This window comes from Rhynchophorus ferrugineus, unplaced genomic scaffold, assembly GCF_030347505.1.
Source record: "Rhynchophorus ferrugineus isolate W39M unplaced genomic scaffold, kcgeb_rfMv2 rfM6, whole genome shotgun sequence".
NCBI lineage: Eukaryota > Metazoa > Arthropoda > Insecta > Coleoptera > Curculionidae > Rhynchophorus > Rhynchophorus ferrugineus.
This window is the reverse complement of record NW_027472585.1, coordinates 37,963,278-37,977,160: the sequence shown is the minus strand read 5'-3', so window position 1 is coordinate 37,977,160 and position 13,883 is coordinate 37,963,278. Positions and strand designations below refer to the sequence as shown.

The 13,883-nt window shown below is 31.6% G+C and overlaps 2 protein-coding genes across 2 annotated transcripts; both read right to left on the bottom strand.

Moving 5' to 3' along the window:
* Positions 1-6,392: 6,392 nt before the first annotated feature.
* LOC143198243 (vascular endothelial growth factor A-A-like) lies at positions 6,393-7,162 on the bottom strand. The gene is made up of 2 exons (XM_076407373.1): positions 6,983-7,162; positions 6,393-6,869 (listed from the first exon to the last, which is right to left on the bottom strand). Exons 1-2 carry the CDS (start codon positions 7,145-7,147, stop codon positions 6,666-6,668), a joined length of 369 nt encoding a protein of 122 aa, XP_076263488.1. The 5' UTR covers positions 7,148-7,162; the 3' UTR covers positions 6,393-6,665.
* A 1,739-nt stretch (positions 7,163-8,901) lies between these two features.
* Positions 8,902-9,585, bottom strand: LOC143198242 (uncharacterized). The gene is made up of 2 exons (XM_076407372.1): positions 9,385-9,585; positions 8,902-9,255 (listed from the first exon to the last, which is right to left on the bottom strand). Exons 1-2 carry the CDS (start codon positions 9,556-9,558, stop codon positions 9,052-9,054), a joined length of 378 nt encoding a protein of 125 aa, XP_076263487.1. The 5' UTR covers positions 9,559-9,585; the 3' UTR covers positions 8,902-9,051.
* Between the last annotated feature and the right edge of the window lie 4,298 nt (positions 9,586-13,883).

The window sequence follows — 13,883 nt, the reverse complement described above, 5'->3', positions numbered from 1 at the left end:
CCTTCCAGCAGGTCCCACTTAAGTTGCGCTAGGCTATCTACCTTACCGTCGATAAATAGTAATAAATGCTGGATTTCATTATTTAGACCGAGTAGGATAATTTATTTGATAAAATATAACAAATCACTTTGTAGAAGATGGATCTCTCCTGATCCTTTTCCAAAAGAAAGTTAACTTATTTTTCACTTTGTTACTAAGAAATAGATGATGGTTTTAAATATATTAGACATATAGTATAAAACCAAAGTGTGTTCAATAGGAACCGTTTCAAAATTATGGAAGTAAATATGACTACACTACAAAAAGATATTTATCGCAAAACTATTGAACAAGAAATGATAGAGAATATAATAGAATAAAACAAAAATATAGAACTCTAATAGATCCTATTAAATTAAAGGCGCCAAAGAAATGTAAAATGCAATCCTTAAACTACTAATGTAAGATTAACGAAGAAGACAAGACCTTGTAAAGAAAGATTGAGAAGTATGGTAGAAGAACGCTGCTAAAACAAATTTCTTCGGTTATTTACCGATTATTATAGCTACACGAGCTAAAGACCAGCACAAACACGCTTAAAATCAAATGCATTTACGAAGTTATTCGAATTTTTACCTTAAAACATAATATATAAACACCCTAGAACATCATGTAATGTTACTAAATCACAGCAACGTGATATACGAAGATTGATGTGAGCAAAACCACACAATCCTGTATAATCTATAAGTGTTATTTTAGCTCTAATTTAAATAATCTAATTAACATAAGTTAACAAATTGCAGAGAAACTGTCCCCTACGTTAAGAAATATAATAAAACTATTGTTCAAAATAAAAAGAACTAATTAGATTAATTCTCAACTAACAAATCAAAGCAATGAAATTCAAAAGATGAAACAGGTAATATGGAGACAAGAAAAAAGAACAGACAGCACCCATAAACTTTAGCAAACATGATAATATGAATGATAATATTTATGATATATTGTTGGATTAAAGAGATACTAGATAGGCAGTTTTACTTTATTCATGTCTCGGTAGTCCAAACCGGAAAATTTCTAATTACGATTTTTAAGTGATTAGGGAAAATATCACCGCACTGCGCCAATTGAGCCTGGTGCCTATTAAGCCTGTAAATTTAAAGAGATGATTCTGTCTAGCTTTTCTTGAAATATCGGCCAACTAACATAGTTTCATTAGTATACAGAGAGGGAGCTTAATATGCGATTTCAGAGAAAGATGAATCAACAATCAATAAATAATCGACGACTTTATTACATAAATATGTTTCCATAAATAAATAATTTATATAAGTATAATGGCAATTAGTCTTTGGTTAGTAACAACTTATTACAACAGAGAGATGCAATATACTTATAAACTATAATATAATTAAATAAACATTTTTATGTTTTATGCTATTAAATCTAAAGCATGATACCCAAGATTTTTTTTTCAGTCTCCTTTTGATAGTTTCCTTACAGATACATCCTGTATGGTTTGTCACACTTACGTTGACTACATCAAACTTGCTCTCGTTATCAAACTTGATCGACAATGTAACTTTTTCCCTGCTATTAGGTCGGCAACTTTGATTTTGGTCTTTACAACAGCCCGAACCTCTACATCTATACAAAACAATGAACGGTGGCGAATACTGGAAGTGAATAGCACAAACATTAGTTGGATAATAATAAAATTATTAAAATAGCCAGTGCTAAAAATATTTTAAAAATCAATATATTCATTATAATTAATAAATTCCCTATAATAAATAAATACGTACAGTAAAAATCTCCCCAGTTCGTAGCGCAAGCTACTATACATTTTAAACTGTACGTGTTGAAGATTCTGAATAAAATCTCTAATCAACAGTGGAACCGCCAATTTGTATAATATCAGGTAGTACTTAAACTCCCCATATAAAGGATTCATTAGAAAAATGTAGATGTTCATAACAGATCCAACAGCAACAATGATAGCGAATTAGGTCATTGATCAGTGACGGAAACAAAAAAAAGGGTACTTGATCTGGAAAATATATCTGTTTGTTGCAAACAACATTATTTTTGATACTTTTATATGAAATATTTGAAAGAACAACGAAGTTAGCATAAAAACAACATTATGACATAATTTGCCAATATATTTTGGTATTTAATACTTCCTCCTCTACCTCAAGATGTCTTTTCTCTTTATTATTACCCTTTGTGGTTCAGTAGTCTGGGTAATCAGTATTTTTTAATGACCCCTATTATATACATGGCATGTAGAAAACCATCTCAATAAATGATTTTCCATGTAAAGTACCTTTTAGTTTCATCAAAGTTTGGATTGCACGTAAATATGATAAACAGATCTGGTCAAACATATATATGCACAAAAATCAGCATAAGAAGATAGAGAATTGCCTATGACGCGGACTACTAATGATATCAGGAAAATGTACATAATGTTCAGAACGAAACTTGATTGATTATACCTATTCAGCAATAAGAATGGTATTTCCTATGGTATTCCTATGGTAGTTCCTGAAGAGTTTTTCCGGTTATTAGATCATATCCGGGATCTTTATTGCAAACAATCTATTTCATTGTTATTTAATCAACTTATCTGATAATAATTTTCTCCTGCTGTAGGTTCATTGGAAATGGAGAATTTTGGATGCAGATAATTTGTTTTCTTTATCTTTACATAACCCAAATGGAACAAATTTAAATACAATTTTTAAATGATTAGAGAAAATGTCACCTTTGTCTTTACAGTCATTATTTTTAACAGGTGTTGCTTTTTGAGTTTGTTGCCTGTAAATTTATAAAAAATATTCTGTCCCAAGTTTTTCTCCAAAGAGCAGTTAAATAGTTTTATTCTTATAAAAGAAAGAATGCTTGGGATATTATTTAATATTTTGTTCATTTAATAATACAAGTTATTGAATAAATATTGGTAAATTAAAACATTGGGAACAACCAATCAATAGCATATGTATTAGACGCCAGTATTATGGTTGAATATTTTTGCATTGGATTTTTCTCTCTTTTCTAAGATAAGAAATATACTCAAAAAAGGTTAAAAACAAGCGAGATTTTAATTTAGCCGCAAATATAATACAAAAATATAGTCGGCCTTATAACCAAAGTTGTCAAAACGACAGAGAGATCCTCCTAGTGCTCCGATAGTCGTGAGTTCCAGTCACTTCGAGACTGTAAATTTATGTTTGCGGTTGTCCTTAGCCAACCTTATAAAGTCCAACAATGAAAACCATCCCAGTAATGCCAGTAACCAGCCTGGGTACGACCGCATATCCTCTAGAATGATCTGTAAACTTAATGCTATTTTTTTAAATTAATTAATACATTGTTACTAGTCGTTTCCGTCCAACCTACAATTTGTCTTTATGCTAACTTAAATCTAGGTATATAACTAGGAGGACCCATCGGCCCTAATTCAGTCTCTGGTGAAATAATGTTTTTACATGTCACTGCTGATTTTTTTTAATATATGCACCTCACTACACAACACTACACAAGATCAGATGGTTTGATTCTTTTGAGTTTGTATCCTGTTGTGGTGTTATCCAAAAGTCGCAATATTTCAATATTAGTATGAGAATGGAGTCTTTCCTCATACCTCCTTGCAATTCTCTTGATTACTTGACTGACTGTGGGTATCTGAAGGTCTCGATGTAGATAATCAGTCCTATAGTATTTGGGTGCACCCACAATACGTCTCAGGACTTTGTTCTGAAAAATTTGTATTTTATTTATGTTACTCTTTGCAGAACATCCCCATAATTGAACTCCGTATGTCCATATAGGTTATTATGTACTGGTAATTGTGATTTTCTTCCAATTAGCCAGTACATTTTCCTATATTTCAATTCCAGTTCTTTTCTTTTCTTCTTTATATGTTCCTTCCAGCGAAGTTTAGCATCGAGATTCATTCCGATATATTTAGCGTTGTTGCTATATGGAATGATAGTGTTATTTAATGCTATTGGTGCTTGTACGGTCTGTTTATAGGTGAACTGTACATTTACAGATTTACTTTCATTAATTCTTATTTTCCAAGCTTGTGTCCAATTATTTATATTGTCACTTGAGTGTTGTAATTTTCGTGAGGCTTCTTCAATATTGTCTCCGACAGCTATAATCGCAGTATCATCAGCAAATGTAGCCATCGTAATATTTTCCGTTTGTGGTATATCCCAAGGGTAGAGTAAATAAAGCATTGATCCCAGTACACTTCCTTGTGGTACTTCTGCTTTAGATTATTTTATTGTAGAGTAAGCTTCTTCTTGTTTGACTCTAAACATTCTGGTTGTAATCTATGATTTTAATAGTTCAGTGTGTTGTTTTGGTAGCATTTTCTGTAGTTTATGAATAAGGTCTTCATGCCAAACCTTATCGAAAGTTTGTGCTACATCTAAAAATATAGCTGAGCATAATTTTTTACTTTCGTAGGCTTTTTTAATAACATCTGTTATTCTGTAGACCTGGTCAATTGTTGAGTGCTTGTTAATAAACCCAAACTGGTGTGTTGGTATTAGGTTTTTTCTCTCTATGACTTAATGCTAATGATAGAGGTAAAAAATAAATTATGAAATAAACAAACAAGACCGAAATAAATAAATAAAGTAATATTTATTAAAATTATTTAAGACAAAAAATAATACATTTATACTTAATTAATAAATAATTGGGACAAATATAAATATATTAAAATCGCACAAATAAATAAGTAATTTATTTACTCATGATGTTAAAAGACCTTTGGAACTAATACAAAATCTTTTTAAACAAATGAGCAAACAAAAAATATCTAAACTAATAATCATATCAGATTTTCATACCTCCACTCAAGGTCAATTTTCATTTGTTTTGTTTTGGGACGTACATACTGATGTATTTATGTTATCTAGCACTCGCCTTGCTTGTATATTAATGCAACAACAGAACAATGATAATAAATTAATTTTTAAATTCAGATCTTACTGATCAGATCTAGGCTAAGATGTAATAAAAAGTGTTTTTATTATATTGAAGCGACTACTATAAGTTGGCGTTATACTCTAGAATTAAACCTGAATCTATATTAGAGCAATGAATTGTGAGTATGTATAAAAGGAAGTAACGGTAACACTACTATAAGTTAGTATTTTTTAAATTATTTAATGAACAAATAATAATTTTTAATTTTCTGCTTGCACAATTTCAATTTCTACAAATTTTTGAAGGGGCAGTCAATGAAAAATATTATAAGTTTCCTATAATCTAACCTGAGTGTATGATTCTGTACATTAGTATTATTATGTTATTATTCTACATGAGGACGAATGAAAAATCAACACTGATTTCTTATGACTTTATTTTAACAACAAACATATATCAACAATTAGAATCACTATAAAAACTTAGCTTACCAATAAATAAATAACTTATATAAATATTATGATAATCAGCCTTTGGCTTAGCAACAATTCATTACAACAGAGAGAAACAGAGTCCCAAAAAGCACTAACAATGATAAAATTGTTGCATATAACAATAACAATAACAATATAAGTATAAATAAGTTAAAATATGAAGTCTTGCGATATTAAATCTAAAGCATGATAATCAAGGCCAATTTTTTCAGGTTACTTTATCGTATAAAACATTTGAAAGAACAACAAAGATAGTACAAAAATAGGTTTATAAAATATATTTAGCGCTATTGAGGATATAGCATGAGTAAAAAGTATCCAAGATACATTTTTCTTTATTATGATTGCCTTTAATGATTCAGCAGTATAGGCAATAAGTATTTCTTATGATAACTGTTCTTATGACTTTATTTTAACAACAAATATTTCAACAATAGCAATCACTAGTAAAATCTTACCAATAAATAAATAACTGATATAAATATTATGATAATCAGCCTTTGGCTTAGCAACAAATCATTACAACAGAGAGAAACAGAGTCCCAAAAAGCACTAACAATGATAAAATTGTTGGATATAACAATAACAATAACAATATAAGTATAAATAAGTTAAAATATGAAGTCTTGCGATTTTAAATCTAAAGCATGATAATCAAGGTCAATTTTTTCAGGTTACTTTATCGTATAAAACATTTGAAAGAACAACAAAGATAGTACAAAAATAAGTTTATAAAATATATTTAGCGCTATTGAGGATATAGCATGGGTAAAAAGTATCCAAGATACATTTTTCTTTATTATGATTGCCTTTAATGATATAACAGTATGGGCAATAACTATTTCTTATGATAACTGTTATGTACATGACATATGGATAATCATTTTATTAAGTGATTGTTCATGCAAGTTATCTTTTAATATCATCTCAGTTTAGTTTGTTGTTTGATTAATGAAATATCACCACTTATTTCTTATGACTTTATTTTAACAACAAATATTTTAACAATAGCAATCACTAGTGAAATTTTAATAATAAATAACCAATAAATAAATAACTTATATAAATATTATGATAATCAGCCTTTGGTCTAGCAACAACAGAGAGAGTCCCAATAAGCACTAACAATAATAAAATTGCCGCGTGTAACAATAACAATATAAATATAAATAAGTTAAAATGTTTCAAGTCTTGTGATATTAAATCTAAAGCATGATATTCAAGGTCAATTTTTTGAGCTCACTTTATCGTATTGATAGTTTCCAGGCAGATACATCTTGTGTGATTGGTGGCCTTTACGACGGTCCTATCTAACTCGCCATTATTATCAAACTTGATCGACAACGTCACATCTTCCGTCTCATCAGGTTGGCAGCTTTGATTCTGGTCTTCACAACATCCAGAACTCTCACATCTATGCAAAACAATGAACGGTGGAGAATACTGAAAGTGAATAAAACAGAAATTACAGTCAGATAAGTAAATAGTCAGTTATATTTAAAATATTTAAAAAATGAATACATTTATAATTAATCCCCATAATAAAACTTACGTACGGTAAAAATCTCTCCAGTTAATTCATGAACTGCAAACGCTCGAGGTTGTGGTAAATCACAAGGCAAACTATACACTTGATCGAACACCGCATTATTACTCAAATGCCTTCCCCACGCACTATTCGCCATTGAAGCACAGAGAACGAGGACCAAGCTACTATACATTTTAACCAGTACGCGTCGAAGGTTCCGAATAAAATCACACATTTATAGTAAAACCGCTAATTTTATAATATCGGGTACGACTTAGATTCCCGATATAGGTGATTCATTAGAAAAATGTAGATGTTCTCAAAAGAGCCAACAACATTTAGAGCAAATTAAGTCATTGTTCACTGACGGGATGCTCTAGAGTTGTCGGAAGTGATAAACAAAAAATAAAAAGATAATTATCTTGATAGTTGATACTTTTGTTTAAAACATTTGAAAGAACAACAAAGATACAAAATAAGTATACAAAATATATTTAGAGCTATTGAGGATATAGCATGAGTACAAAGTCTCCAAGATACATTTTTCTTTATTATTAGTACCCTTAATGGTTCAACACTCTGGGCAATAAATATGTCTTATAATAACTGTTATATACATGACATATGAAAAATCATTTCATTAAGTGATTGTTCCTGCAAGGTATCTTTTAATTTCATCTCACTTTGGTTTGCACTTAAATATGATGATCTGGTCGAACATATGCATGCACAAAAGGGATAGCGTCTTGCAAATTACGCGAACTACCAGTATATCATAAAAGAAGATTATACGCGGTATCGATATTCTTCATAGCAAATATAACATCTACGTTACTAATGATAACATCAGGAAAATGTATATAATCTTCATAACGAAACTTCGCTTGATTATACTTTCTTGGAAAAACTAAGAAAATAAGTCATTCGTAATATAGCGCTAAATATGAATGATACCTTTATATGATAGTTCCTGTAGAGCTTTTCCCGGTTATTAGATAATATCCGGAAGCGTTGTTACAAATAATCTCTCCCATTGCTGTCTGGTCAATTTATATGATAATAATTTTCTTGTGGGGTAAGTTCATTTGAAATTTGGAATTTTGGAAGCTGTCTTTTTTCTTTACCCTTAGATAGCCCAAACAGCGAAAGCTTAAATACAATTTTTAGTTGATTAAAGAAAATCTTAGCTTTTTCTTTATTATTATTATTATTTTAAATAGCTGGTACTTTTTAGGCCTGTAACTTGTATATAATTGATAGTAAAGAGTTTGAAGTTCAATAAGGAAATCCAACACAGTCATGCCAGAAATCAGACTAGCCAAGACCGGATGTCATCGGGAATGATCCCTAAGTTGATGACGCTAAATAATTTATTTACCTATGATGTTAAACAATTTATGATTCAATGCAAAAATTTTATAAAAACGTGAGTAAACAAAAAATATCAAAACTTACAATCGTATAATTACAATATAACTGCTATACTACAATAAAATGTAATACATATTCAAGGTCAGTCTTCATTTGTTTTATTTTGGTACATACTAATTGATGTAAGTAGGAGTATAACAGAACTATAGTAATAAATTACTTTTTAAATTCAGAATTTACTAACCATATCTAAGCAAAGATGTAATAAAAAGTGTTTTTATTATATCGAAGCCACATCTATAAGCGTTATTTAAATTATTTGATGTTAAAATGATGTTTTAAAGATCTTCGACAAGCACAATTTCAACATCTTACTATTTTTTTTACTAGAATCTTCAACTCTACATTCCCACCTGAATGTATTTTTTTATAATATACATGATTAATGAAAAATCAACACAGATTTCTTATGACTTTATTTTAACAACAAATATTTCAACAATCAGAATAACTATAAAAAGCTTACCAATAAATAAATAAGTTATATAAATATTACGATAATCAGCCTTGGGTTTAGCAACAATTCATTACAACAGAGAGAGTCCCAATAAGCACTAACAATAATAAAATTGCTGCATATAACAATAACAATATAAATATAATAAGTTAATATAAGTCTTGTGATATTAAAACTAAAGCATGATAATCAAGGTCGATTCTTTCAGCTTATTTTATCGTATTGATAGTTTCCAGACAAATACATCTTGTGTGATTTGTAGCCTCTACGATGGTCCTATCTAACTCGCCATTATTATCAAACTTGATGGACAACGTCACATCTTCCGTCTTATCAGGTTGGCAACTTTGATTTTGATCCTCACAACACCCCGAACTTTCACATCTATGCAAAACAATGAACGGCGGCGAATACTGCAAGTGAATAAAACAAAAATTACATTTAAATAATAACACATTTGTTGAAATAAATAGTCAGTGATATTAAAATATTTTAAAAATCAATACATTTATAATTATTCCTCATAATAAACTCATACGTACAGTAAATATCTGCCCAGTTAATTCATGAACTGCAAACGCTCGAGGCTGTGGTAAATCACAAGGAAAACTATACACTTGATCGAACACCGCATCATTACTAATAAAATTCGTATACCTTCCCCAGGTACCGCACGCCAGTAAAGCGCAGAGGACGAGGCACAAGCTACTATACATTTTAACCTGTACGTACCGACGGTTCCGATTAAAATCCTATATCAATACAACAACCGCGGATTTTTATAATATCGGGTACTACTTAAACTTCCCATATATGATTCATTAGAAAAATTTTAGATGTTGTTAAAAGTTGAGAAATTGTCTATTGACGTCAGACGTTCTTTGGTAGGCGACTCTAACCAACAACCTGCCAGTGATACAATATTTAGTAATATTAAAAAGAATTAATTATTTTAGTTTTTATATTTTGAAAGAGGTGCTTAATATATATTTTTTTATTATTTAATTGTTATATTGTTAATAGTCGTTTCCAGCTAACTTACAATTTGTCTTTATGATAACTTAAATCTAGGTATATAACTAGGAGGACCCATCGGCCCTATCTTAGTCTCTGGTGAAATAATGTTTATACATGTCACTGCTGTATTTTTTATTATATGCACCTCACTACACAACACTACACAAAATCAGATGGTTTGATTTTTTTGAGTTTGTCTCCTGCTCTGGTGGTATCCACAAGTTAGAATACTTCAATATGTTCGTGAGGATGGAGTCTTTCCTCATTTCTCCTTGCTATTATCGTGATTTCCTGACTGACTGTAGGTATCTGAAGGTGTCGATGTAGGCAGTTAGTCCTGTAGTATTTGGGTGCGCCCACAATAATTCTCGTGACTTTTTTTTTAATGTGTATTTTGTTTATATGACTATTTGCAGAACATCCCCATAATTGAACTCCGGATGTCCATTTAGGTTTCAGTATTTACTTATATTACAGCAATTAATTATGTACTGATAATTGTGATTTTCTCCCAATTAGCCAATACATTTTCCTATATTTCAATTTCAGTTCTATTCTTTTCTTTTTATATGTTCCTTCCAGTGAAGTTTTGCATCAAGATTCATTCCGAGATATTTAGCATTGTTGCTATATGTAATGATAGTATTATTTAATGTTATTGGTGCTTATAATTGTAGGTGAACTGCACATGCACAGACTTACTTTCGTTAATTTTTATTTTCAAACTTGTGCACAATTATTTATATTGTCACTTGCCTGTTGTAATTTTCGTGTGGCTTCTTCACTATTGTCTCCGACAGCTATAATCGCAGTATCATCAGAAAATATAGCCATCGTAATGTGGTATATCACAAGTGTAGAGTAGATAAAGCATTGACACCAGTACACTTCCTAGTGGTACACCTGTTTTAGCTTCTTTTATTGTAGAGTAAGCTTCTTCTTGTTTGATACTAATTATTGCGGTTGTAATGTACGATTTTAATAGTTCGGTGTGTTGTTTTGGTAATATTTTCCGTAGTTTATGAACAAGGCGTTAATGCCAAACCTTATCGAAAGCTTGTGCTACATCTAAGAATATGGCTGAGCATACATTTTTACTTTCGTAAGTAGGTGCTTAATATAAAACAGTAACAATTATGTAATATAGAGAATATTTGTTAAAATAACAAAAACATTTCCGTGCTTTTCTATATATTATCTCTTAGCATTTCTAAACCGTTTGTCACCCAAGCCATGCTGTATCGATCTGAACATGTGGTGAGCTGAAGATATGTCGAATACGCTGGATCTACGTCACGATAACTTCGGTAACTCTTGCAATATGTAGTGGTGAGTTGTCATGCAAGAGGATGACTTGGCGTTTGTTACTTGCTATTGTTGTTCTTTTGTACAACCGTACATCGTTGAGTTTGTTCAACTGACGTCGATAGATATCTGCAGTAAGAATTTCATTCGACTTTAGTAGCTCGTAACACACGTTGCTAATCGTACCATATGTACAGGATAGCCATAAATGTTCCGCTTTTGTGTCGACTACTATATTAAACTAGGAAATTCTTCTTTTTTACTTGTCAAGCAATGACACTGTAATGTTGTGCAATTAATTCATATACTAGCCAATTTTCCCATTCCGTACCTTTCCTATCGCATATAAACATCTGGACATAATTTATTCACAAACTGCTAGGTCATCTTAAATCTCCTGGAGAGTTTGAGCGAGGTTTTAGTCCAATAAGTATTGCAATTCATTAACATAAACTTTCTTGATTCTTCAGATCGTTCTTTGGCATTGACATCAAAATCACCACGTTTAAATACACGGTTGATATTAGAATCTGCAATTGGGATGACAGTCCCTACGATAAGAGTCATCTGTCTGTAAATTAACAGCCAGGGGTGTTTTCAACTCCTGTTAAAGTTTAACCTCAACCAAATAAAATCCCGTATTAATACAGCAACCGCGGATTTTTATGATATCGGGTAGTACACAAACTTCCCATATATGATTCATTAGAAGAATTTTAGATATTGTTAAAAGTTGAGAAATGATCTGTTGACGTCAAAAGATCTTTGTTATGTCACTATAACCAACAACCTGCCAGTGATATAATATTTACTAATAATAAAAGGAATTAATTATTTTATTTTTTTCATATTTTGATTGAGGTGTTTGATAATTCAAAAGGAATTAGATATTCTGTACATGTCAATTGAAAAGTCGCCAGCCTAACATAGTAAAACACATTTTTTGCTAAAATTAACTTTCTTTATTCAACATAATTCCCTTCAAGGGTGATACACTGATTATAGCGACCCTCCAAATTTTCGATGCCACGATTTGTCCTTTGGTTCTAAATAATTCTAAATTTCGGTGATCACGTCTTCATTCGACGAAAATTTCTTACCAGCGATCATTATTTTGAGACCTGAGAACAGGAAATAGTCGCTGGGGCCCAGATCTGGAGAACACGGTGGATAAGCCCAATTCATGGATTTTTGTCATCTTTTTCACTAACTTATGACACAGTGTATTGTCTTGGTGAAGCAGCACTTTTTTCAAATGCGGCCGTTTTTCGGCCATTTCATCCTTCAAACAGCCCAATAACGCTATGTAATCGTCGCTGTAAATCGTGTAAAAGTCGCTGTTGATGATCCTTCCTTCTTCGAGGTAGTCAATGAAAATTATTCCATGCACATTCCAAAATACAGACGTCATAGCATTGCCAGCCGACTGTTGCGTTACCGCACGCTTTGGAGCGAGTTCATCGTGTGCAGTCCACTCAGATGTCTGTCGATTGGAAATTCGGAGCGAAATTATGGAGCCATGTTTCATCCATTGTCACATATCGACCCAAAAACTCAGGTTTATTACGCTTGATCATCTTCAAACACTGCTCCGAATCATCAACTCGCCGTTGTCTTTGGTCAAAAGTGAGCTTGCGCGGCACCCACTTTGCACAGAGCTTTCTCATACCCAAATATTCGTGAATGATATGATGTACACCTTTAGTTGATATCTTTAGAGTGTCGGCTATTTCATTCAATTTCAATTTACGGTCACTCAAAATCAATTTGTGGATTTTTTAAATATTTTCGTCGGTAACAACCTTTTTTGGGCGTCCACTGCGTTCACCGCCTCGTTGCTCATTTCACTAGGTCTAAACTTAGCATACCAATCCTTGATAGTTGATTTTCTCGGAGCAGTGCCAGTCAGAAACTAGGCATCAATCCAATTTTTTGCTTCAACTGTATTTTTTCCCTTCAAATAGCAATATTTTATCAACAGGCGAAATTCCTTTTTATCCATTTTTTTCACATTAACAAAAGTTGATTCACTCAAAATGCTATAATTCATAAAGTAATGATCCGACAGCTGTCAAATTTATACACGGGTCTCTTGAGGATTAGGGCTAACTAAAAAACATATGGATTTAATTCTAGTAGTGCCATCTATGTGTCAGGCCGGGGACTTTTCAATTGACATTCAATGACTTCAACGTTTCTAAAACGACTGCCAACCAAGTCACGCTGTATTGAATACGCTGGATCTTCCTATTCGAGCTGCAAGCCGTATCCTTCGCAATAACTTCGGTTGCTCTTCGGTTCTCGAGTTCGTTCTTTGTCATTGACATCAAAATTATCACATTCAAATACTCGGTCGAAAATGAAATCTGCAATAGGGATGACAAACACTAAGATAAGAATCACACACTCAATATGTTAAGGAATGTTTTGAATAACTAAGAAAAACTGGGTCCTTGGTAGAAATGGAGATGCTTCTGGCTCCTTGATGGTGATTTTTATCAGAAACGATGACTGCTGGAATCTGTGAATTGAATTTGAAGAAAATTCTTGAAAAACCTAAGAACACAGGTGAAAAGTTAAATTCGATCAAAATATTTTTCGTCATTTTCTACAACGTTTTTCCCATCTTCCATATATCATTACGAAATCTCATTAAAAATATGCCGGTTTTTCTATTTACCCGGCGTTTTCACGCTTTATTTTCATTGCGAAAATATAT